This window comes from Ahaetulla prasina, chromosome 3, assembly GCF_028640845.1.
Source record: "Ahaetulla prasina isolate Xishuangbanna chromosome 3, ASM2864084v1, whole genome shotgun sequence".
Lineage (NCBI taxonomy): Eukaryota > Metazoa > Chordata > Lepidosauria > Squamata > Colubridae > Ahaetulla > Ahaetulla prasina.
This window is the reverse complement of record NC_080541.1, coordinates 30,644,624-30,668,001: the sequence shown is the minus strand read 5'-3', so window position 1 is coordinate 30,668,001 and position 23,378 is coordinate 30,644,624. Positions and strand designations below refer to the sequence as shown.

The window sequence follows — 23,378 nt, the reverse complement described above, 5'->3', positions numbered from 1 at the left end:
TCAGCCTTCCCAGTTTATAATCTCCAAAGGTCTGGTATGAATCAGTTTTGCACTGTAGTCTTTTAATGTCAGGAATCAGCAAGGCACTTGTTAGAACAAATCCACTTTGTGATGTACAGACATGGTGATACCTCTAAAGTAGATTTGACGATAGAAAGGCAATAAAACGTATATTTTTAAACTTTTGAGTCTAATTAAAGGAGGAAACTGGAGTCATATTTTCTCTATCCTCCCTCCTCCCCACCTCAAGATACTTTGAAAATACTGGGGGGGAAACCTGAATTTCAAAAACATGTTGTCATATTTTCTGAAGGTGTTCTCTCTCTCTCTCTCTCTTTTTTTTTTTTTGAGACTCAAGTGACTAAATTTCTGCTAACAAAAGGAATATTGTTCTGCATTGCACCCACTGTCAGAGATGCATAATGAAGCTTATCAACAGTTATCAATAGACCGTCAATAGTGCTGCGGAAGACATCAAGGATGGGGGCAATAGAACAACACTGCCACCCTCTTTCATACGTTTTCTAAATTCTGTGTGCCAAAGGTGCCTAAAGGAGTTTATAGTAAGACGGGTAGCGCTGCTCATTGCTTAATCTGAATCTGTCATGTTTTTCCCAGCAACTTTCATAGCAGTTAAAGTTCAACCGTGTAGTTCGTAAGCATAGTCCTGAGATAACCATCAAGAATAGAAATGCTGCTTTTAGTTTGGTCAAGTAAACAAGCTAAGCTGACTTCACCCCAAATTACTGGGCAGTGCTATCTGCCTGGTGATCAGATGATTGCTGCTAAATCCTCTATGCAAAGCTTTTTCACCCTGTAGTCTATTAACCAAACTCCCTTTTCCTTTAGTTGTTCTTTTTCTGAATGAATTCAGCTACAGGGAGAGTGTCTGTGAAAATGTTGCATGAGTTGATTGTATTATCTCAGCATTATCAGTACTTGAACTTATAGACGGTATCAGGATTAAACTCCATGGAAAACTGAAAGGTACCTAATGCATCACGATAAGCCAGTGATGGATAACTTTTTTTTATATTATAGACAAACAAACATACATAATCCAACATTCAGTGTATCATCTGAGTACATCTTTTGTGTCTTCTTCTTAGTCCTCTGATATTTATCATTTCTTAATACCATCATTTCTTTTATTATAACATTTCTCCCACATTTCTTGATTTTCTATTAATACATTTATTAATAACACATATGTGCTAGTCATCCCTGACTCTGGGGGCGGTGCTCATCTCTGTTTCAAAGCCGAAGAGCCAGCGCTGTCCCAAGACATCTCCGTGGTCATGTGGCCGGCATGACTAAACACCAAAAATGCAAGGAACGCTGTTACTTTCCCACCAAAGGTGGTCCCTATTTTTCTACTTGCATTTTTTACATGCTTTTGAACTGCTAGATTGGCAGAAGCTGGGAAAAGTAACGGGAGCTCACCCTGTTCCGCGACACTCAAGATTTGAACCGCTGAACTGCTGACCTTTCGATCAACAAGCTCAGCATCTTAGCCACTGAGCTACCGCATCCCTCGTAATACATTTATCTAGTTGCTATTCTATTAATACATTTATCTATCTTCTTTCTCCTCTTTCTTCATTATAACATTACCCTATCTGTATCTCTTCTCCAACCAATAATAGAATTGCCCCCATATTTTAAAGTATTCCGATTCCTCTCTTTCTTTAACTATCAGGGTCAATCTATTCATGTTTCTTAATTATTTCTCCTTCCATAGGGATTTTCTCTGCTTTCCATCTTTGCGCAAATACTATCCTCACTTCAGTTATAACATGTACAATCAAATATATATTCTCCTTACTAAATTTCTCTGGTAAGATACCCAATAACAACAGTTCAGGTTTTAAATCTGTCTGTTCTTCTATCATTTCTTCTGATCATGTTTTGATTTTCAGATGGTTAACTTTTGATAGCCCAGAGCTGTGTGTAACATTTCTGGAAAGACTAATGGGAATAATGTCTGAACAGGTCCCAGCATTTAGTCAATCATGATTGATCTCAAAATGTAAGGGTCATACTTGATTACTATTTTAATAGCCCTGTTGGCCAGTCTGGAAAATTGAAAAATATTCCAGAAGGAGGAAATAGAAAATGACTTTTGTATTTTTGCCAAGAACATTTACATTGATACATCTATAAAGTAATCAGAAATTGAGACTTATTTGATGGAGTATGTACCTACAGTCGCATATCAAAAGACAACATTGCATTAAGGCAACATTGCATTTTCTAGATATTTGGTGGGAAATTATTTGCTTTTTAAATTATATTAAGTCTACCTTAATTTTTATGAATTTCTTGCCTTCAAATGCTTTTTTAGTTTTCCAGAGGAAGCCCCTGAGAGCCACAAAGAAAGGATTATAGACCACATATTTCACTAGGGCTATAAATTCTCCCCAGAATTAAGCTATGGTTTGTTTAACAATGTGTTCAGTAAACCATGAGTGGCTTGGTTTATACAACATACTCTGTCATAAGTAATGAATTCAAATCCAGAGTAGCTTATCAACCAATCTTATTCATTGTAGCCAATACTTAGCTAAATGTACAATGGCTTTAAGATGGGTTCTCCATTATATATGACCAGTATATTTTGACTGGAATTTCCTTAGCATATGGAATTGGTCTGGCCTGTGCTAACGAATGACTTTGTTGACTTCTCAGTCCTACCTAAAGATGCCAAGATTAGATCTGAAATCATTTTTCATGCACAGATGCATCCTAGAGGAACATATAATCTTTTCCCTCTGAGGAACTCATTACAGAAGTCATAGCAAAAGTCAATATTCTCAGAGTATCATCATTTCCCAAGATTAGATTATCAGCCAGAAAAAGCAGGGTCTTTTTCGCAACAGTACAATTCTGGAGTAATCTGCTTGAGGACTCATATCATGTCATGGAGCTCTTAGCAGCATTTATTAAAATTTGTAAAATCCATCTTTTACTTTTAAGGATTCTTCTGCTGTTCCTGTTGTCATAAGAATTTTTGGTTTTAAGATTATTGATAAGAAGAACATTATGCAATGACTTGTTTTGTTACTAAATTTTAGAACATGTTATAGGTCAGCACCAGAGTTCCTCCAAAATTGTGTCCAGTTTATAGTGTTTAATGTGCTAGAAGGGGAAAGGTGTGTGTGTGTGTGTGTGTGTGTGTGTGTATACACAAACATATATAGATTCATACATACACACACACACACATTATATTTAAGTACTTGATTTAGATTTTTACTTAGTTTTGGCACTGATTCTGCCCTCTTTTGAGAAATTGGCTGTCATTATATTATTCTAAAGCAGGGGTGTCAAACTTGATTTCATTGAGAGCCACATCAGGATTGTGTTTGACCTCAGGAGGCTGGGGTGGGTATGGCCAGCTTGACATCACATGTGTCGGGGCGCCTGGGGTGGCCTGAGCACTCTGCCAGCGAAAACAGGCTCCTGATCTTTGTTTTCGGCTGAGACAGCTTCCTGCAACCCTCTGCTAGCAAAAATGGCGCTCAGGAGGGTTGCGTGCGGCCCTCCTGAACGCCGTTTTTGCTGGCAGAGGCACTATGGGCTGGTACTTCACTGTTTCCAGGACAGCCCCATGGGCCAGATATAAGCACCCCACAGGCTGGATCTGGCCCATGGGCCTTGAGTTTGACCCCCCCTATATCTAAAGGTATATTTGCCCTGTGTCACAGAAAGATTGCAAACTGCTGACCTAGACATAGGTTCATGTGCTAATGGGGCATTAGTATACAACATTTAATAAAACGACAGAGAATTATCCACAGAAATACATGTATATTTTCTAATGCAACACTGAGCAATTCCAAATCTTGTAATAATAAAACCTGTGTCACCAAGCAGCTCAAGCTGGCCTGAAACCTCTCATTACTATTCGAGTCCTGCAAGGGAATGAATATTGTTTATTCAGTTGGTTTTAACACCTCATGTACAGTTGACAATTTTGTAGGGCAGAAGGTACCATCAGCAGGTCGATGATGGTGACTGTTTTTGCAGTTTTGTTCCCCTTGGGCAGGGGTCTGCAAACTTGGCTCTTTTAAAACTTGTGGACTTCAACTCTGAAGTTGAAGTCAGAGTTGAAAGTCAGCAAAGCTGGCTGAGGAACTCTGGGAGTTGAAGTCCTCAAGTCTTAAAAGAGCCAAGTTTGCAGACCCCTGCCCTTGGGGAACAATGAGTTTCAAGAAACTATTGTGAAAGACAGAGGAGAAGCCTTTCATATATTGATTTCTGTGGCTGAGACTTCTGCTACTGTAATTTTATTGATTCCAACACTGCCCTTGTCTAACAGGTATTTTAACTGAGCTGAACAAACCATTTTGCCAGATTAGTTTCATTTATTGAAAGAACTGTAAATTATGTAATAATTAAGTAAAGCAACTTACACTGATGTCTGTTTATAAGGAAGAAAATTTCTCAAGGGGAGCTCCAAATGGAACTTTAAATATGAAATAGAGCTTGCAGGTCATTCTTTGTGGGAAAGTGTATCTGTGTAAACCTCTGTTTTTCAACCCTATCAGATTTTCATCACTGTGAATTGCCTAAGCACAGACTTCTCTTCTCAAAAAGGAGTCAAGGGTCTTCCTTTGATGATTCAGATCGACACATACAGTTACAATAATCGCAGCAATAAGCCCATTCATCGGGCCTTCTGCCAAATCAAAGTTTTTTGTGACAAGGTAAGATAATGTATTTCTTAATTACAACATAACCGGGAGAGCAAACCCTTTTTCCTTCTTTGGTTACCATATTTTTTGAACTATAAGATGCTCCAAAGTATAGGACGCTCCTATCTTTTTGGGGAGGAAAACAAGGAAATGAAAAATCTGCCTCTGCCTCCCAGCAATTTACCTCCTTGCAGCAAACAGCCTGGTCAGCTTCAGCACAGCCTGATTTAACACAAGCAGCTGATTGGCGTTTGGATCGGCCTCCCGGAATACCGCCTATCAGCTGTTCCAGGCTGCAGGGATCGCCGCCATTGCCGCCCATCGCTGCTGCCACCTATCGCTGCCTCTGGGTGTCCCATTTTTGGCATCCGTGTGTCCCCACGTGGGGGCTCCTGGAAGGGGTGGGGTGGGGTCGGGTGTGGTGGGGCAGGGCCAGCCAGAAATTTAACAACCAGTTTGCCCAAACCAGCCCGAACCGGCTGAATCCCACTGCTGCCTACAGATTTACAATTACAATTAGCCTTTTTTGACCCACTGCTGGAAGTACAATCTCCAGAACTCAGAGCCAGGAGTTATAGATCTGACTAATTTGGAGTACACTAAGTTAGAAGTTAGTCAAAGGAAGATATCTAGGATAGTCCTGGAGAATACAGGTAGTCATTGACTTACAACCACAATTGGGACTAGAACTTTCATTGCCAAGTGAAATGTTGTTAAGTGAATTACGCCCAAGTAAATCACTTGGTTGTTAAATGAATTGTGCCATTGTTAAGAAAATCTGGCTTCCCTGATTGACTTCGCTTGTTGGAAGCCAGCTGGAAGGTTGAAAATGGCGATCATGTGACCCTAGGATGCTGTAGCCATTGTAAATCCATGCCAGTTGCCAAGCTCCCATTTGATCATATGGCCATAGGGACACTGTGATGGTCACAAGCGTAACGATTAGTTGCAAGTCACTTTTTTCAGCACCAACCTACTTTCAAGCAGTCCTTGAAGGAATGGTTGTTAAGTCAAGGACTAACCATAAGTAGGCATTTTATGAAAGCCAGTTTAGAACTCCACCGTCAGACAACTGGAAAAGGATTCTAATCATAAAGCTAAAGTCTTGGAATAGGACATACAAAAATGGATTGATCTCTGATGATTAAAGCAAATGAGATAAAATCCAAGAGAAAAAAATGGTAAAAAGTAGATAAAGTAGGACAAGTTTCAAAAGAAGATACCTAAAACCAAGAACCTTTTAAAGCTAACACATTTTATTAAAAGGAATAAGTTTGACGGTTGCTAAGTAACTATTTTCTTATTATGACCAGAATCACTGGAATCATGTATAGAATTACACGAAACTTTGAGATGAAAACTTCATTCCATCTCATTCATATGTGTAGGAAATCTAGTTGTGCAGCAGTGTTGAGTGCTCAGGTATTAATACTAAAACATTTCTTACAAGCAATATATTATTTTAATACAAGCTTCCTAATGTGACTCCTTCCAAATTCTTACTAAAGGTGCTACTTATAAGAAGTTGGTTTGGTTTATACATTTAAAAAAAATCCTATTGCATAGTTTAAAAAATCTACCCACTTATCAGTTTAATAGAATTTTTGAATAGGATTTTAGTAATAATTTATTTCCCAAGTCTATTGGAAGTTTTCTATTCTAATGACATAAAAGCATATTTTATAAAAGGATAAAGTTCTACCTGATTTCTTTGCTCACTATATTTACCATAAATAAACAAAACTGCAGATATAAACTGAATAATTTTTTATTACTAACTTAGGAAACCATATTGTATTGCTATTTTCTTTCCATTTCTTCAGCAAAAAAGATAAAATGAACTGTCAAAGATAATTTTAAGACACTGGTATTTCAATTAAATCAGATATTTCAATTAAATTAGTAATCATATTAAATAGCATTATATGCTGCTATTTCTTTTATGGAGCACTTAGAACAAATTGATATTTAAAAAAGGAATAATACAATTAGTAAAAAGAAATAAATACAGATTAACAAACCAGTGCAAAATATATTGCAAATGAATAAACAATTGACATTCTTAAAACTATTTTAGAAATAGTAAAGAGCCAGTTTGGTATAGCAGCTAAGGCATCAGGCTAGAAATTGGGAGATGGTGAGTTCTAGTCTTTCTTTAGGCACAAAGCCAGCTGAATGACCCTTGGCCAGTCACTTTTTCTCAGCCCCAGGAACAGAGGTGGGTTTCAGCAGGTTCTGACCAGTTCTGGAGAACCGGTAGCGGAAATTTTGAATAGTTTGGAGAACCGGTAAATACCACCTCTGACTGGCCCCACCCCCATCTATTCTCTGCCTCCCAAGTCTCAGCTGATCAGGAGGAAATGGAGATTTTGCAATAACCTTCCCCTGGAGTGTGGGGAGGGAATGGAAATTTTACAATATCCTTCCCCTGCCATGCCCACCAAGCTACGCCCACCAAGCCACGCCACGCCCACCAAGCCATGCCCACAGAACCAGTAGTAAAAACATTTGAAGCCCACCACCGCCCAGGAAGGATGAAATGGCAAGCCACTTCTGAAAAACCTTGCCAAGAAAACTGCAGGGACTCCAGACCCAACTGAATGGAAGGGGAAGAAATGGTAACAAGGAAATCAAATGGCTCTTTCAGAGTAAGATCATTCTCTGCAAAGCTTAACATCACTTGATCTCCACCAGAGGAATGCTTCTCCATATATTTCTTTATTAGATATTATTTTATCCATTGTAATCCCAAAACTCTTGGCAGTCCTTAGGGGTATTTAGAAGTTGGAAGATTTTGGATAGCCAAGCTTTTATGAAAAGGCCTGTTGGGATACCCTTGGACATTACATCCCAGTCCAGCAATTTTACTCTGCCCACAAAGAGGAAAAAATAATAATAGCTGAGATCTGGTTGCTAAGCAATGAGAACTCATAAGATGCAGTAGCGGATGGGGTGGGGAGAAGGCATGACAGAGTGGTAGAGCAATAAAAGGCTATCCAAGCTATCCCATTAGCTCATGCTTCACAATGTGTATATACTTGGCTTCTGGATTGTCCAACAAGTAGAGCTGCAATGCAATATCACAATAACAGCCCCCCTTTTTTTAATAAAAAGGAGGTGGGGTTGTTGCAAGCAATGACTCTTAAGCGTTGTGTTTTAACGTCTATTTTTTTACGTCAAATATTTGCAGAAATTTAAGGATACAGCTGCCTAGTAAAAGCTCAGTAAATACCAAAGGAGTTAACAGTCTTATTCTGACTATTCTTCCGCTTGATGGATTTTTTTTAAAAAAGGAAGGAGGGGGGAAAAAAGAGCTTAAGAGACTAAGACTCATCAAAGGTGACCTATAGATGACAAGAAGTAGAGCCTTTGAGTTATACATATTCATCACTTTGACTATCCTGTTTAATTGATACTTCAGATTTCATGGTTGGGAAGCAGGAAATGAGTGTTGACAGATCTAATCAAAGCCCTCTTAAAAGTGAGAGAAAAGCGCACAAGGGTAGTTAAAATGTTACTCTTATCAAACCTGGAGTCTGGGTAGCTCAGGAGGCTTAAAATAGGATGTGTGATCACTCAAACTGAAGCTTGCCCCAGGCTGCAGATTGCCAGAAATTGGGAAAGCTTAGATTCTTTGTTAGGTTAGTTACAAAACACTTCTCTATGCCTTTGGATTCCGAGATTCTGAGGCACTGGGTTTCCTCAAGATGTGTTGAACTTCTCTTCAGTCATGGCTTGGAATTCTAATCCTACTGCATCTGGGGAGGACTAGGTTGGAGTAGGTAGGTTTATTTCTATACCCTACTTTCCCAGTAATGATCAGTGGAACCATAAATGTCTCTGGGAATGCGGTCCTAAGATAACCATTTATAGCCAAGAGTTCCTTCAAACTGCAGTCCCTGGACTGCAGACAATCTTATTTAAACACTGTTTGAGAGCCAGGAGTAATGAACACATAAAAAAAAACAACCCTCAACTTTTGCATGAATGGTTTATACATTTCAGGGTCTAAGAATATTGTTTTCGGATCCACATCCTTCTAAAACTTTCCTTGTGTTTATAGGTTGTCCTCGACCACAATTGAGCCCAAAATTTCTGCTGCTAAGCAAGGCAGTTGTTAAATGAATTCCCCCCCTTTATGACTTTTATTGCCATAGTTGTTAAGTGGATCACTGCGGTTGCCAAGGTAGTAACACAGTTGTTAAGTGAATCTGGCTTTCCGGTTGACTTTGCTTGTCAGAAGGTTGCAAAAGGCAATCACATAACCCCAGGACACTGCAACCATTATAAATAAAAGTCAGTTGCCAAAGTGTCTGAATTTTGATCACGAGACCCATGGGGATGTTGCAAAAGTCAAAAATGTGGAAAACGGTCATAAGTCACTTTTCAGTGTCGTGATAACTTCAAATGGTCACTAAATGAACTGTTGTAAATCAAGGACTACCTATCTCCACCTTCAAGTTAGCCCAAACTCTTTTGTCCCTTACGGTGTATTATACCCCATTCATACACTGGATTCTGACTGTCCCGCTACAAACAGAGAGGAATAGCTATAAATTAGGAGATATTCCACCACAGATACAAATATTATTTCTTTACCTCAAACATTGGGATAATATATACTAAGGGGATGTGGTGGCTCAGTGGCTAAGATGCTGAGCTTGTCGATCCAAAGGTCGGCAGTTCAGTGATTCGAATCCCTAGTGCCGCGTAATGGGGTGAACTCCCGTTACTTGACCTAGCTTCTGCCAACCTAGCAGTTCGAAAGCACATAAAAAATGCAAGTAGAAAAATAGGGATCACCTTTGGTGGGAAGGTAACAGTATTCTGTGCACCTGACCACGGAGACCTCTTCGGACAGTGCTGGCTCTTCGGCTTTGAAACGGAGATGAGCACCGCTCCCTAGAGTCAGGAACGACTAGCACATATGTGCGATGGGAACCTTTACCTTTATACTGAAGAAATCTCTTCCAGGTTGTCATTTGAATTGTTTCTTAGGCCTTGTGGCAGTTGTAGAAGAAGAACTGTCAGAAGCTCAAGCAGAGATAGCCCTACCATTCAACGGAGTGAGGTGGCCATCCCAGGCAAAAAACAGAGGGGCAGATTGGACAATAGAGCTATACATGCTTCCCTGTTGCTCTCAGGTGGTATGAAGTAGGTACTACTCCCACAAGTGTGGAAGAAGGTGCCTTTACACATTAAATCAGCTTCTAGGATGTGAGGTATATGAGAAGGAATAACACTCCATTTTGTCTCCCAGCTCAGCAGTAAAAGGCCTTCAAGTAACTTTTCACTGGGCTGCCTTGGTTTCACCAGCTGAGGCTACAGCAGAGGTCTTCAAACTTGGCAGCTTTAAGACTTGTGGACTTCAGTTCCCAGAATTCTCCAGCCAGCTGGCTGGAGAATTCTGGAAGCTAAAGTCCACAAGTCTTAAAGTTGCCAAGTTTGAAGACCTCTGAGCTACAGGGACCAAATAATGGCATTTAAGCAGACCTAACAACATCAGAGGTGGAGGTTAGGACAAACCCGGGGCCTATGTTGTATTCGTTTTTCTCTCTGTAAATCCACATGTGCCATCTAGTGGCACAGCGTGAAAATACCGATAGTTTGGGTAAATAAATATTGTGGAATATTTCTTTCCTTCTTTCTTCCAAAGAACTCCAGGTGGCATAAATAGTTTCTCTACTCCTCATCTTGTCTTCATTGCAACCGTGTAAGTTGTAGGTTAATTCTGGGACTTTGTGATAGGCATATGAGGACCCAGATTGTTGGGGGGGCAATAAGTTGACTTTGTAAATATGCAAATAGAATGAGACTATTGCCTTATACACTGTAAGCCGCCCTGAGTCTTCGGAGAAGGGCGGGATATAAATGTAAATAAAAAAATATATATATATTTGTTTTCTTATTCAGTTTCTTTTAAACGCTTACATTTTTCCAGCAAATGTCCAAAGCATCTTGCCCCAGCTAGAAATAAACTACAATAATATAAAATGAATAAGAACTGATCTGTTATAAAATATTCAGAATATGTAGCAGCCTGATAGGAAAAAAAAGAAATGCCACAAGGAAAGAGTCCCAAAGAAATGAAAGAGAGTAGTGACTGTCACTGACTTCATATGGCAGACATATGTCATACAGTACACATCTCACACATGAAAATGACTGGGGCTTTGATTGGCCAGGCATTCCCACCATTTTGAAATCAGTGGCCATTGCTGCAGATGACCCTGGACTTCTGGCAGTTCACAAAAACAAGGCCTAAAAATGAAACTGGTTAAAAGTACAATGGGTAAAATCAATTATAACCATCATTTCAAAGATCAGATAGTGTCAACTAGCATAAGATGACTAATCAACCCTGAAGTTTTGGAGGCAGCTTGGGTTGTTCCTGATGGTCTGCTGAATGGTCTGATACAGGCCTCAGTTGCAACCTGGAACACGAGGATGTTAAGGTCTTAGATTGGATCCTGCCAATGCGGACTCTTTCCAGTTATGGATTCCATCAGTCCCCTTGGTTTACAGAGGAATTGAGGGAGATAAAACAGGTGAAAGGATGCCTAGAACACTGCTGGAAATTGACAAAATATGAACTCAACAAAACACAGATTAGAGCCGCTATTAAGGCCTACTTTGTGGCGGTCAGAATCATGAAACATAAGTACTTCTCCGCCTTTACTACATCTGTGGATAGCTGTCCAGCAACCCTTTTTAAGGAGACTTGGGTCTTCCTCAGTAAGGGGGGAGCCAGAAGTTCCATCTGTGAGGCTACACAGAAGTATGCAAGGCAATGGTTAGGCCAACATGATCAGATCCACCATAATTGGACTCCAAATTTAGTGTAATCTATGGAGATACCCAGGATGCAGTCTTATTCTTTTATCTGGGATGAGTTTGATCCAGGGGTGAAATTCACTTACCTTCCCTACCGGTTCGCAAATGTGCTCTGTGCATGCGCAGAGGCTTAAAATCATTGCAAAAAAGTGACGTCGTGACATCCGCATGGATGGGCAGAGCCTCCCGTAACCACCGCTACCGATTCGCCCGAGCCAGATAGAACCGGCTGAATTTCACCCTGGTTTGATCCTTGAGAGAATGGGTTGCTGCTCCTTCTCTTAAAGAGATGCTGGTTATCCCACTTCACAAGAACTCTTTGCTAAATCTAACTACATTACACATCATCCAGGATCCAATCTTCCCCTTTTAGGGAACATTGTTGAGAAGATGGTCTACAATATCTTCAAAGGATCTTGGATGAAATGGATTATCTAGAGTTGTGGGTCCAGGAAGACTTTTGCACAGCGTCATGTTGTGTTCCAGATACATTCTTTCTTGGAACAGAAGGCCTTGTTCTCAGTCACTGCTTATTTTCCGAATCTATTCTGGAAATTACTGTAATGTTCGTTACTTGGTGGCTGCCCTTGAAGAGAATCTGGAAGCTTGTGCAAAATATACACTCCAAGCAGTTCATGTTATGCCTTTGCTCTGCAAGATACATTTGCTATCAGTGTGCTTCCAGGTGCATTTCAAGGTGCTAGTAAAAAGGTGAAGGTAAAGGTTTCCCTCGCACATACGTGCTAGTCGTTCCTGACTCTAGGGGGCGGTGCTCATCTCTGTTTCAAAGCCGAAGAGCCAGCACTGTCCGAAGACGGCTCGGTGGTCATGTTGCCGGCATGACTCAATGCCAAAGGCAAACAGAATGCTGTTACCTTCCCACCAAAGGTGGTCCCTATTTTTTCTACTTGCATTTTTTACGTGCTTTTGAACTGCTAGATTGGCACAAGCTGGGACAAGTAACAGGAGCTCACCCTGTTACACGGCACTAGGGATTCGAACTGCTGAACTGCGGACCTTTCAATCAACAAGCTCAGCGTCTTACCCACTAAGCCACCACGTCCCTATAAGGTGCTAGTAATGACCCGTAAATCCCTGTGTTGCATGAGGTTATGGTATTTGACGGACTGCCTCTCTCCAGCTTATATCTACTCATTCTATCAAATCCAGCAGCACAGACATGTCACAGGTCCTGTTTGCTAGCTAATGTCACCTGAAGGATCCAGAAAAAGAAACTTTTCTGCCATGGTGCCTGCTACTTGGAACATCATTCTCAGAACTTTGACTGCCCCCTGCCCTTCTATTTTTTTTAATTTTTTTTATTTTGCATTTATATCCCGCCCTTCTCCGAAGACTCAGGGTGGCTTACACTATGTCAAGCAATAGTCTTCATCCATTTGTATATTATATATAAAGTCAACTTATTGCCCCCAACAATCTGGGTCCTCATTTTACCTACCTTATAAAGCAGGGGTGTCCAAACTTGGTCCCTTTAAGACTTGTGGACTTCAATTCCCAGAGTTCCTCAGCCAGCTTTGCTGGCTGAGGGACTCTGGGAGTTGAAGTCCACAAGTCTTAAAGGGACCAAGTTTGGACACCCCTGTTATAAAGGATGGAAGGCTGAGTCAACCTTGGGCCTGGTGGGACTTGAACCTGCAGTAATTGCAAGCAGCTGCTGTTAATAACAGACTGTCTTAGCAGTCTGAGCCACTCAAGGACCCTATTTAGAAAGCACCTGTAGACATAGATGTGCCACCCTGATTGGGGGGGTCTCTGAGTAGTAAAGAACCTTGTCAATACTTACACTGACTAGAATGTCTGGCATTTATTCACTTGCTGATGGTCTTTATGTTTAGTGTTTAACTGAGTTTTAATGGTGGTTGTAATAGGCTTGTGTGTAGCTATACAGCTAAATACATTAGACATTACATTAGTGTCCACAAATTCTGTGGAATAAAAAGAAGTCAGAGTGAGTTGTCATTGATCCAGCCAATAGAAGGAGGCTATCCCAGAGGAATAGCCTTTGGGGAGGGCTCTTCCAACTTCATCTATTGTAGATCAGGAGTGTGGCAGCACATGGGCAACCAATGCGGCGCTTACAGAATAGGCATTATTTGACAATAGTGACTTTTACCTATGAGGACAGGGGCAACCACAATTGGCTTTGGATTTATTTTTCAGGTAATCTTTACAGGTAACTCCAGATATTTGGAATATATAGAAGCAACTTAGAACTAAGGAGAAATTTCCTGACAGTTAGAACAATCAATAAGTGGAACAACTTGCCTGCAGAAGTTGTGAATGCTCCAACACTGGAAATTTTTAAGAAAATGTTGGATAGCCATTTGTCTGAAATGGGTTTCCTGCCTGGGCAGGGGGTTGGACTAGAAGACCTCCAAGGTCCCTTCCAACTCTGTTATTAAGTTATGCTGTTATATTTTAATGTAATCCATTTCTAAAAGGTCTGCCATAAATTCACACTGTATTTGTAAAACAGCAGCTGTTCTGGGTCTGAATTTGCAATGCAGTTGACTCACATTAAATCTTGACAGTCCAGGGCAGAGATTTGTTTCCGTTCAGTGTTAATTCAATTGCTCTTAAAACCCTTTCACCTCCTGGAGAATAGCTAGCTATTCCTTATTACCATAAAATGGTACTTTACACACATACACACACACAAAAGCCCTTAAATAGCATCAGGCAGGTTGTCAAGGAAACTCAGCTCTGACACCAAGCAAATTTAAGATTAATTTATTGTAGGCAGAAGCTGCTATCAACTACTGGAGTGGAGGAGTTTGTGTCATAAATCATGGTCTTTTAAAATACTATGTATGTACAACTATTGCATCATTTTATCTTTGTTCCTTGCCATCCGGGAGAGACTTGAGAAATTAAACTATAAAAATCAAAAGTAGTCTTGCTGACATCAGGGTGATAGAACATGTCCATCTGGCCTCTGCAGTAAAAACTTTCCAAAGTTAACATTTGACTTAGACTCTGATAGGATATTACTTATCCATCTCAAATAAGATATTATCTTATCCATCCATATATACATATATCGACAAATGCATAACACAAGCACTATCAGTCAGTCAGTCAGTCTGTCTGTATCTCTATTTATCCATCCATCCATCCTCTCATCCACCCACCCATCCATCCATCCATCTATCATCTATCTCTACCTAAAATATTTGTATCTATCCATCTTTTTGTCTACCAAATTTTGACTTTTATTGTACTTACCACAACTGTTGATCATGCTACTGAAAATTCCAGAAATGGTGATCCTAAGACATTAGATTAGGCATTTTACCACAATAGGAAAGACTTATGCCACAGGATCTGCAATGTTGGCCAATCTATGGTCCCGTTGCTATCTCTGGAAGGAGAACTCAAAGCACTTCACCTTATTTCTTATGAAATTCTTCATCTTAGTTTTGAGGTGGTCAGCCCTTAGAATAGAGGAGTTCTCTCTAAAATATATATGATGCCCTTATGTCAGCCCCCTTCCAAATAAATTTGATTTTAGCACACTTAATGTATATCCCACTTCTATGCATTAAGAAGAAAGCAAAGAGGGAAGGCAAAAATGCCCTACTGTGAACAATACGTGTACATATATTTTTGCAAAAAAATATGTTCAATTTTACCATGCTAGGGTCTGGAATGATTTAAGAAAATATTCAGATGACTAACCAATCTTGTGAAATATTAACATTAAAAGTTTAGCCATTTCAAACACATTCAAATTCTATGTAGAATTGCCCTGCAACCCCCTGCCTTGGATGGCATCATAAATTTCTAAAGCCTTCCCATGGTTTCCCATTGGTTTATAAATCCCCCTTCCCCATCTCATGTTAAGGGAGAATAAAATGCTATGGAGAAGGTAGCTTGTTAATTCACCAGCTTGGCACCAAGTTAAATAGCACAGCTAAGTGCAAGGCCGTGGGATGCAAGCCAGAAACCTATAGCTATTTAATAGAGATTCTGGTCTCAAGCAGTGAGAACAGCATGATAGAATGAAGAGCATCTAAGACTTTCAGTATTATTACTGCTTGTGGGGATGAACAAAAGGGTTGTTTAACTCCACTGGGTTAGCAATGGATAAATGACTGACCTTGCTTTGCCTTTAGGTGACCTCTCAAGTATGATTTTTATGACAGCAGTGAGGAAGTTGAGGCACTGCTGAAACCCAAGAGCCATACGCCCTGTGCTTACTTTCATGCCTGTGAAGAAACCTTTGAGAGAGACAGAGACAGAGACAGACAGACAGACAGACACAATTTTAACTTTGCTCGATAGCTTCCCTCTCAGTTGTTTACAAGTAATGTACTCTGTTGAGAAGATATTTCAATTGCTGATCTTAATTATGAAACCTACTAAATGTTACCAATTTTATTTTCTGAATCAGAGGACCCAAGCTAGAATTCCTTTGAGTTAAAAGAGATCATTTTAAGCATATTTCTTAAAATAATTTTGTTTGGGGAGGGGGTTTCAGGTCATAGATCAAGGTCAGCCAGCTAGTTTTGTTCCTACTCACAGTCTCCTGATTTCTAACCTGGTGCCTTAACCAGAAAATCAAACAGGCTTTCTTTGGTTATTAAAGGTAAAGGTTCCCCTCGCACATATGTGCTAGTCATTCCCGACTCTAGGGGGCGGTGCTCATCTCCATTTCAAAGCCGAAGAGCCAGCGCTGTCTGACGATGTCTCCGTGGTCATGTGGCCAGCATGACTAAACACCAAAGGTGCACGGAATGCTGTTACCTCCCACCAAAGATGGTCCCTATTTTTCTACTTGCATTTTTTACGTGCTTTTGAACTGCTAGGTTGGCAGAAACTGGGACAAGTAACGGGAGCTCACTCTGTTACGCAGCACTAGGGATTCGAACCGCTGAACTGCTGACCTTTCAAGCAACAAGCTCAGTGTCTTAGCCACTGAGCCACCCATAAAGGAATTGCGTTGGCCGGGAAACGAACCCAGGTCAAATGCTTGGAAGGCAGCTATGCTCACCACTATAACCAGTATAACCACTTTGGTTATTAAGTTGCCCTAAAGGAAACATGATATTCATGGCTTATGGCATCCATTCACAATCTGACTTTTCCGAACACATAAGATATACAGTAATAGACCCAAACACTAACCAACATGGTTGGAGAAGTTGTAAGCCAATACAATGAGCAAGTCTGATATTAGGAATGAAGTACTAAGTACTTGTACTAAGTACTAAGTACCTTGATGAACGTATCTTTTCTTTTATGTACACTGAGAGCATATGCACCAAGACAAATTCCTTGTGTGTCCAATCACACTTGGCCAATAAAATTCTATTCTATTCTATTCTATTCTAATGGATTGTACTGGCTGTTCATTTATTATTTGATTTATAGGCTGCTCGGTTTCATCACAACTCAAAAGTGGTTGTGGTTTGACCTAAGGAATGAGAACACAACTATATATCATTTATTTCATAATTTTGTTTATTTATCAAATGTATTTTCTATCTGCTTGTCATAGTTTAAAAATAATTTTTTATAATAATTTTTTAAAGGAAAGATAGAGCTCCTTTGGGCCCAGTTCAACTTCTAGATGACCGTACTGAAACAGTTTGCCATTGCTTCTTTTAGGATTATTATTGGTGGCGGTTGTGCTGGGTTTTCAGTCCAGGTTGCAGCCTTAGAATTTCCAGGGAATGGCTCTTATGCCAATATAACCAAGTTTGACCACTTTGTCTTCAGATCCCAGACGAGGACAGCCGGACAATGCCACCTTCCTAGACCAAAACAGCCATATAAGATGCAAAGTAAAAATATACAATATGGCCAGATCACATTACAAGTCAAAAGCACTGTACTGACCCACAACAAGAATCTTTCCTATAAGCTCCTTCTGTTTTTTTTTTCTCACCCACCTCTCCCTCCAGGAATGTCTGCATCTGGCCCCATAGGATTAATTTTTTTCAAGTAGGAATTTTGAGATACCAAAGATACCAAACATGTTACACTATGCTATAATTTAAAAGCTTCCACAGAGGTAGTCTGCTTTCTAATATGTGCACAGTGGTAATGAGTTCCTTAATGTAGTATATTTAGTATTGTAGAGTAGTGATTCTAATTTGCTTTGAAGCCAACTATGTCAACAAAGCTAGATTTTGAAATCCCACAGAACACATCTGTATCTTTTAAATGTCTGCTTGCAAAAGTTACTACAGTTGCTTACAGATTCTGTATTATGGCTTTGTTCATTCTGATAACTGGTGTTCATTAGCTTTCTGCCTCTGCAATCAGAAGTGGGACCAGTATGTGTGTGTCTGTGTATCTATGTAGGTATGTGTTTTGGAATTAAGGACTGGATACCAAATCTTGAAGTACAGTAAATGCTGTGTAACACTGAAGTACAGTAAATGCTGTGTAAGAATGGAGTCTCTGCAAATTTATATCCTCTCATGTTGTCTCATGATAATTGGTTTTATTTTATTTGTGAACTGCCGAGAGTCAGTTGGAGTATCCAACATTAGATTAGGGAGACCTTGGTATGATTCATCAAGATGGATTTTTTGCATTTTATCGAGAACATCACTGTCTTTTCGTTCGCATCTCAAATTAGTATTTATTGTCAAGGATTCTTACTAATGTTATTATTTAGAAGTAGCTGCCTACTTTAGAACACTGCCTTCCTCATTAACCATCCTTGAATAGGTAGGGGTGAGAAATAGTGATTGGTCTGATGTTATCTACTGAGCTTCCAAAGTTGAGAATGGGCTTGGAAATGGACACCACCATTTTCATGCAACTCCTAAGTACTATGTTGCTATCCACATGTCAAAGTACAAATAAAGTAGTCTGAACAAACCAGTACCTCAAAAATTCCTACAATGTAGCTATAACATATATAGCCTCATTTCAATATTTCTTAATTCTATTTGGCTACTTGTTTGTTTTACAGTATTTATAACCTTCTTCCAATCCCAAAAGACCCTGAGCAGTACACCATATCAACCCAAACAGTGCTGATAATCTTACCTAGTTTGGATAATGTAATGTCTGCAAGAAAACAACCAAGCATTTCAACCCTGAGCTATAAATATTCTCTTATATCACAAATAGGAGTGCTTGAGGGTGTGGCTAAAAAGTCAACATGATGGCCATGAGAGCATAATGGAAGCTTTGGCTATTTTTTATGTACTTTGTATGTATAACATACATAAAATATGGGCAGAGCTTTTCTATCATGTTGAATTTTTTTCCCACCATAATAAATTGGTAATCAGGACAATGTTCAAACCCTAAAATAATCACAACTAGTAAGACTAAGCCCATTCCTGGTGACAAATACCTCCTCTCCAGAACAGCCACTTACTTTAAAGTCTGTGCTTCTTGTCACAGGGAGCCGAAAGGAAAATCCGGGATGAAGAAAGAAAACAAAACAGAAAGAAATCGAAAGGCCAAGTTTCTCAGGCAACTTGCCCTAATGGTGAGGATGCAATTTTTTTTCTCTTGGTCTGTACAGTGCTCAGTCTGGTGCTAAGAATGTCTTCCCGGTCAGTAACCTTCTCTTCCATTTTCCCTGAACAGCAGAAGGGAAGTTGACTCCTGTGCCACTCCAAAAGAAGAGTGATATCACCTATTTTAAAACTATGGCTGACCTGGATTCCCAACCTGTTCTTTTCATACCAGATGTTCATTTTGGCAATCTCCAAAGAGCTGGGCAGGTAAGAAATTGGGCAATGTGAAGGTCTATCCTGCCTTGTAATGGTTTGGTCCATCCTCTATTTCCTGAAAATAAATGAGCACGATCCATTCTGTGTAAATAACTTTTGGGAATTGAAGCTGTCTTCTTCCAGATCAGATTATTTGACCAACTAAGCCAGTAGAGCATACTAGGGAACTTTGGTGGCAATCTTGAATCTGCAAAGGCTCATTCATGTCATTATTTCATCTGGTTGCCAAAGATTGAACAGAGAGCTTTCTGTATGCCACTCACAACCTCTGTCTTTGAGCTGTGGATCACAACTGAAATTAAATCTAACTGAACAGAGCTAAGAGTTGAACTATCAAAATCTAGCTCTTTTGCTCAGCATAACCAAATTTAAAATAGAAAGGGCAAAAATTAAATATTTCTTTTAATCTACTATTATTTAATAGGTATTAACAGGGTTACTGTCAGCTAAAAAGTATTTTCTAAGATTGAAGAAGGAAAGCTGAGATTTTAAGGTTCCTTTGATCATGACACACTTTTTATAAAGAAATTCAAGGGGAGACTTTTGCAAACTCTTCTGAACAGAATTAGCAGAAATCGCCAATTTTAGTGCATCCTTTGTTCTTCAGGTTCTCCAGGGCCAAATGTGACCCCTGTCTAGTAATGGATTTCAATTTCGGTCGCTACTGGTTTGCTCGTGGGCACGCGTGCGCTCATGCGCATGCACAACACTTCTGTGCATGCGCATAAGCTTCTGCGCACACGTAGAGACGTGGGCGGAGCCTCCCGCCACTGCTACTGGTTTGCCCAAATCAGGGCGAACCGGTAGATACCCACCACTGCCCCTGTGCCAGAAAAAGCTGTGTCTTCCTCCTCATATTAAAACATCAAATTTGACCCCTAGCATCAAGTCAAATATCTGGAAAGTATTCTTTTTAAGCCATTTTTTCACATTAAAGCACAGCCACATCTTCTCCACAGAGTCAAGGGGTGTTGACTCTTCCAGGATGGAAGGAAATACAGAGAGAAAGAGAAGAATTTCATCGTATCCATTTTTTTCACAGGCGTTTACACCTTTGGCAGACAAACCAACTGTGTTTACCTGACTTTGTTTAATTCAAACAAACAACAGAGAATGGAAGAAGTCTAAAGAATGAACAGACATGACCTGTCAGAGACTTTTTTTCTCACAGGTCCTCTAAAAATGAACAAAATGAGCAACTGATTTATGTGAAAAAGAGAAACTCATGGCTTGGCTTCTTGCATGATTTCCTGGAAACACCGTAACTATAAATCTGTTTGTTGTTCTTTTTTGCAGGTTTATTATAACAACGATGATGAACGAGAAGGGTATGAGCTTTACTATACATTTTGTAACTAAGAATCCAACCCCCTTATACAAAATATAAATATAAATGTGCAAATCAAAGCACTTTATTTTTCCCCCAACAGTGTTGTTTCTTTTGTTGTAGCAATTTCTATTGCTTCTGATAGAAATGATCTGATATTTAGTATCATAATCTGCGCCTCCTGAGATACAATTTTGGTTAGGTATGCTTTAAAGCAGGGGTCTCCAACCATGGCAACTTTAAGACTTGTGGACTTCAACTCCCAGAGTTCTTCAGATGCCAAGACATCTGAAGCAAGGCAAAGCAAATTCCGGATTATAGAAAACTTAACAAAAAAATTTAACAACTTGAATAATGCACATTAAGAAAATGCAGTTCAGCTTGCCAATTTTGAAATATTTTGTGAAAATAATCATTGGTAAATCATCTGGAGCTCAGTGACTGTTGGAATTTCCTCTTAGCTCCGCTTACCTTCCTGTGATCTGCATGCCTGCTTTGTTGACCTTTTGGAGTAGAAACTGCTTCATATCTATGAATAACACTGAAACAGATCCCCACAATTAAACAATTTGATCTGCTAGGACTTAGGATGTATATCTCCTCCGTGACAAAGCCTGCTCTCTGGAACAGGATCCCCTCCAGAAATCCATATGGTGATAAACTGGAAGTCTTTGACAACCTGGGTGTTCTCCCAGGACTTGGGGCAGTGAAGGCTTGCTGAACCCTGTAGGTCAGGGCTATGGGCCGGATGCGTCACATACTGGCCACGCCCCCGCCCGGTTTAGCAAAGGGGGAAAATGTCCCAATACATCACGTGATGCCACTATGACGACGTTAGTTTGACAACCCTGCAGTCAGTCATTGTTGTTATGTATAATTTCTTTTCCTTGATATCTATTATCTGCTTTTGAATTTTTAGTGTTTCTTGCTTTTGAAGCATAAGCTGCTTAGAGAAATTTGAAACCAGAAAGCCTCTAAATTATATCAAATAAATTAATGGAAGCTTAGTTCCTCAGAGTTCCAGTTTTGGGAATATATATGAGCACAAAACTGGTTTATAGTCTTAACTTTTTTTGTGCCTAGTATCTTACATAACTTCTCAAGCTGTTAGTTTAGATAATACATCAGCATTATGCCCATGGAATTAACCGTACCTTGTTCTTAGAACAGGCCTATCAAAAGTGCTAGCATTTTCTTAAAAATTATTATTTCATCATTTCATTGTACAGGCTGATCTTGGTTTTTTTTCCTGAAAACCATTAATTAAAACATTGATTTATGTTTTATTGCATTTTAATATGCTTAAAACATCATAACATGATGTTTGATGGAAATAATTAGCTGGAATTTGGAGAGAAAGTCAAAGGATATATGTCAGAAGTAATGCTACCTTTTGAATGTTTTAAACAGAGAGCAAATATGATACTGAAATCGGTTTGCCTGATGACTTTTTTCAAGGAATAAAGAGAATTAAAATGGCAGCATAGAGAACAGATCCATAGTACTTACTGTGGCTTTTGCCTTGATATCTATCAGTATACATTCTACAGCAAGAAGGATTTAAATCCCATCATATAAAGTTACGTCAGATTCAGTTAGTGTATTATTTTTAAAAAGTATGTTTTGTGGAGACTTCATTGGATGGATATTCCGTCTTTAGTTAATCTTGATCAGCAGTTGTTCCTTGACAAGGAGGAGGATTATTATCGAGTGCAAAAGACCAGGAGCACATGTGAAGTTCCAATTAAACTGATTTATTGCTCATGCTTATTGCCCATCTACTAAACTAAAAGCACTAATTTGAAGTTAGATAAGAGTTCAAGGGACTTTGGACTTAGTCTGTTGGTAACTACACGAAGATTCTAGGCTGATTCCTCTTTTGACTCTGCTCCCAGGCTCTGCCATTCCTTGTCCGACAATTATTGTATCTTGATTAATTTACAAATCTGTTTCTTTTTATTTTTCTACCCAGTGGCAGTATTCTAGCTAAACGGATATTCCGCACAGTTGAAGAGGACTTTGTTCCACCACCGCTGAAACAAATAAAAGAAGAAGGAACAAAAAAAGGTACTTATTTGCTCTTAGTCTTATTTTTGTCTTTCTCTTATATACCTTGCAGCAATTGATGATAAACCACATAAAATACACAACACTTTCCCAACTGGATACCTCCAAGATGTAGTGAGTAGCAGTCCCCCAGAAGATGCAAATGATAGCTCAGTATACTTGACGGCTTTTGGAAATTTGGTTAGAATTTGGGACATAGTTGAGAAATAGCCAGGCTCAAAAGCTCAAAATCAGGGTATATCACAAAAATCACATAAATGCATGTTATAAGTAAATTACATGTAGCCGTCTCTTACTGATGGTAATTGGGACTGTGAACTCCATTAAAAAGCCATGTGGTTGTACCGTAGAATGCAACATCACATGACTATGCTGATTTATGACAGCAATCCCAATTGCCATTGTTAGGCTAATCGTACATGGTCTCAGCATCCCTGGATCATGTGATCACCATTTGCGAGTTCCTGCTGGCTTCCCCAATGTATTTGCTTCTTGGAAGCAAGCAGTAAAGGTCACCAATGGCAATAATATGACTACGGGACATTGCAACTTTACAATTGCAAACCAATTGCCAAGCACCTGAATCACAATCACATGCCAGTAGGAATGCTGTGATGGTTGCAAGTACAAAGACTATGGTAAATGCCCTTCATTCTGCATTATCGTAACTGAATGATTGCTGAATCAGTAGACTTCAATTGAGGACCTTTAATTGAGCATCTATACTTT

At 39.5% G+C, this 23,378-nt stretch overlaps 1 protein-coding gene across 5 annotated transcripts in view; it reads left to right on the top strand.

Moving 5' to 3' along the window:
* Window positions 1-23,378, top strand: part of GRHL2 (grainyhead like transcription factor 2) — a 100,403-nt gene that overhangs the window by 58,109 nt on the left and 18,916 nt on the right. For 4 of the 5 annotated variants that reach the window (XR_009154178.1, XR_009154177.1, XM_058175490.1 and 1 more), the window contains exons 9-13: window positions 4,551-4,709; window positions 18,921-19,008; window positions 19,110-19,246; window positions 20,552-20,583; window positions 22,555-22,649. Coding sequence is in view for 3 of the 5 variants with exons in the window: in XM_058175490.1 (XP_058031473.1) it covers window positions 4,551-4,709; window positions 18,921-19,008; window positions 19,110-19,246; window positions 20,552-20,583; window positions 22,555-22,649 (511 nt within the window). In the remaining 2 variants the exon portion in view is untranslated. The remainder of the gene's footprint in view (window positions 1-4,550; window positions 4,710-18,920; window positions 19,009-19,109; window positions 19,247-20,551; window positions 20,584-22,554; window positions 22,650-23,378) is intronic. The other variant, XM_058175489.1, reaches the window with a different exon arrangement.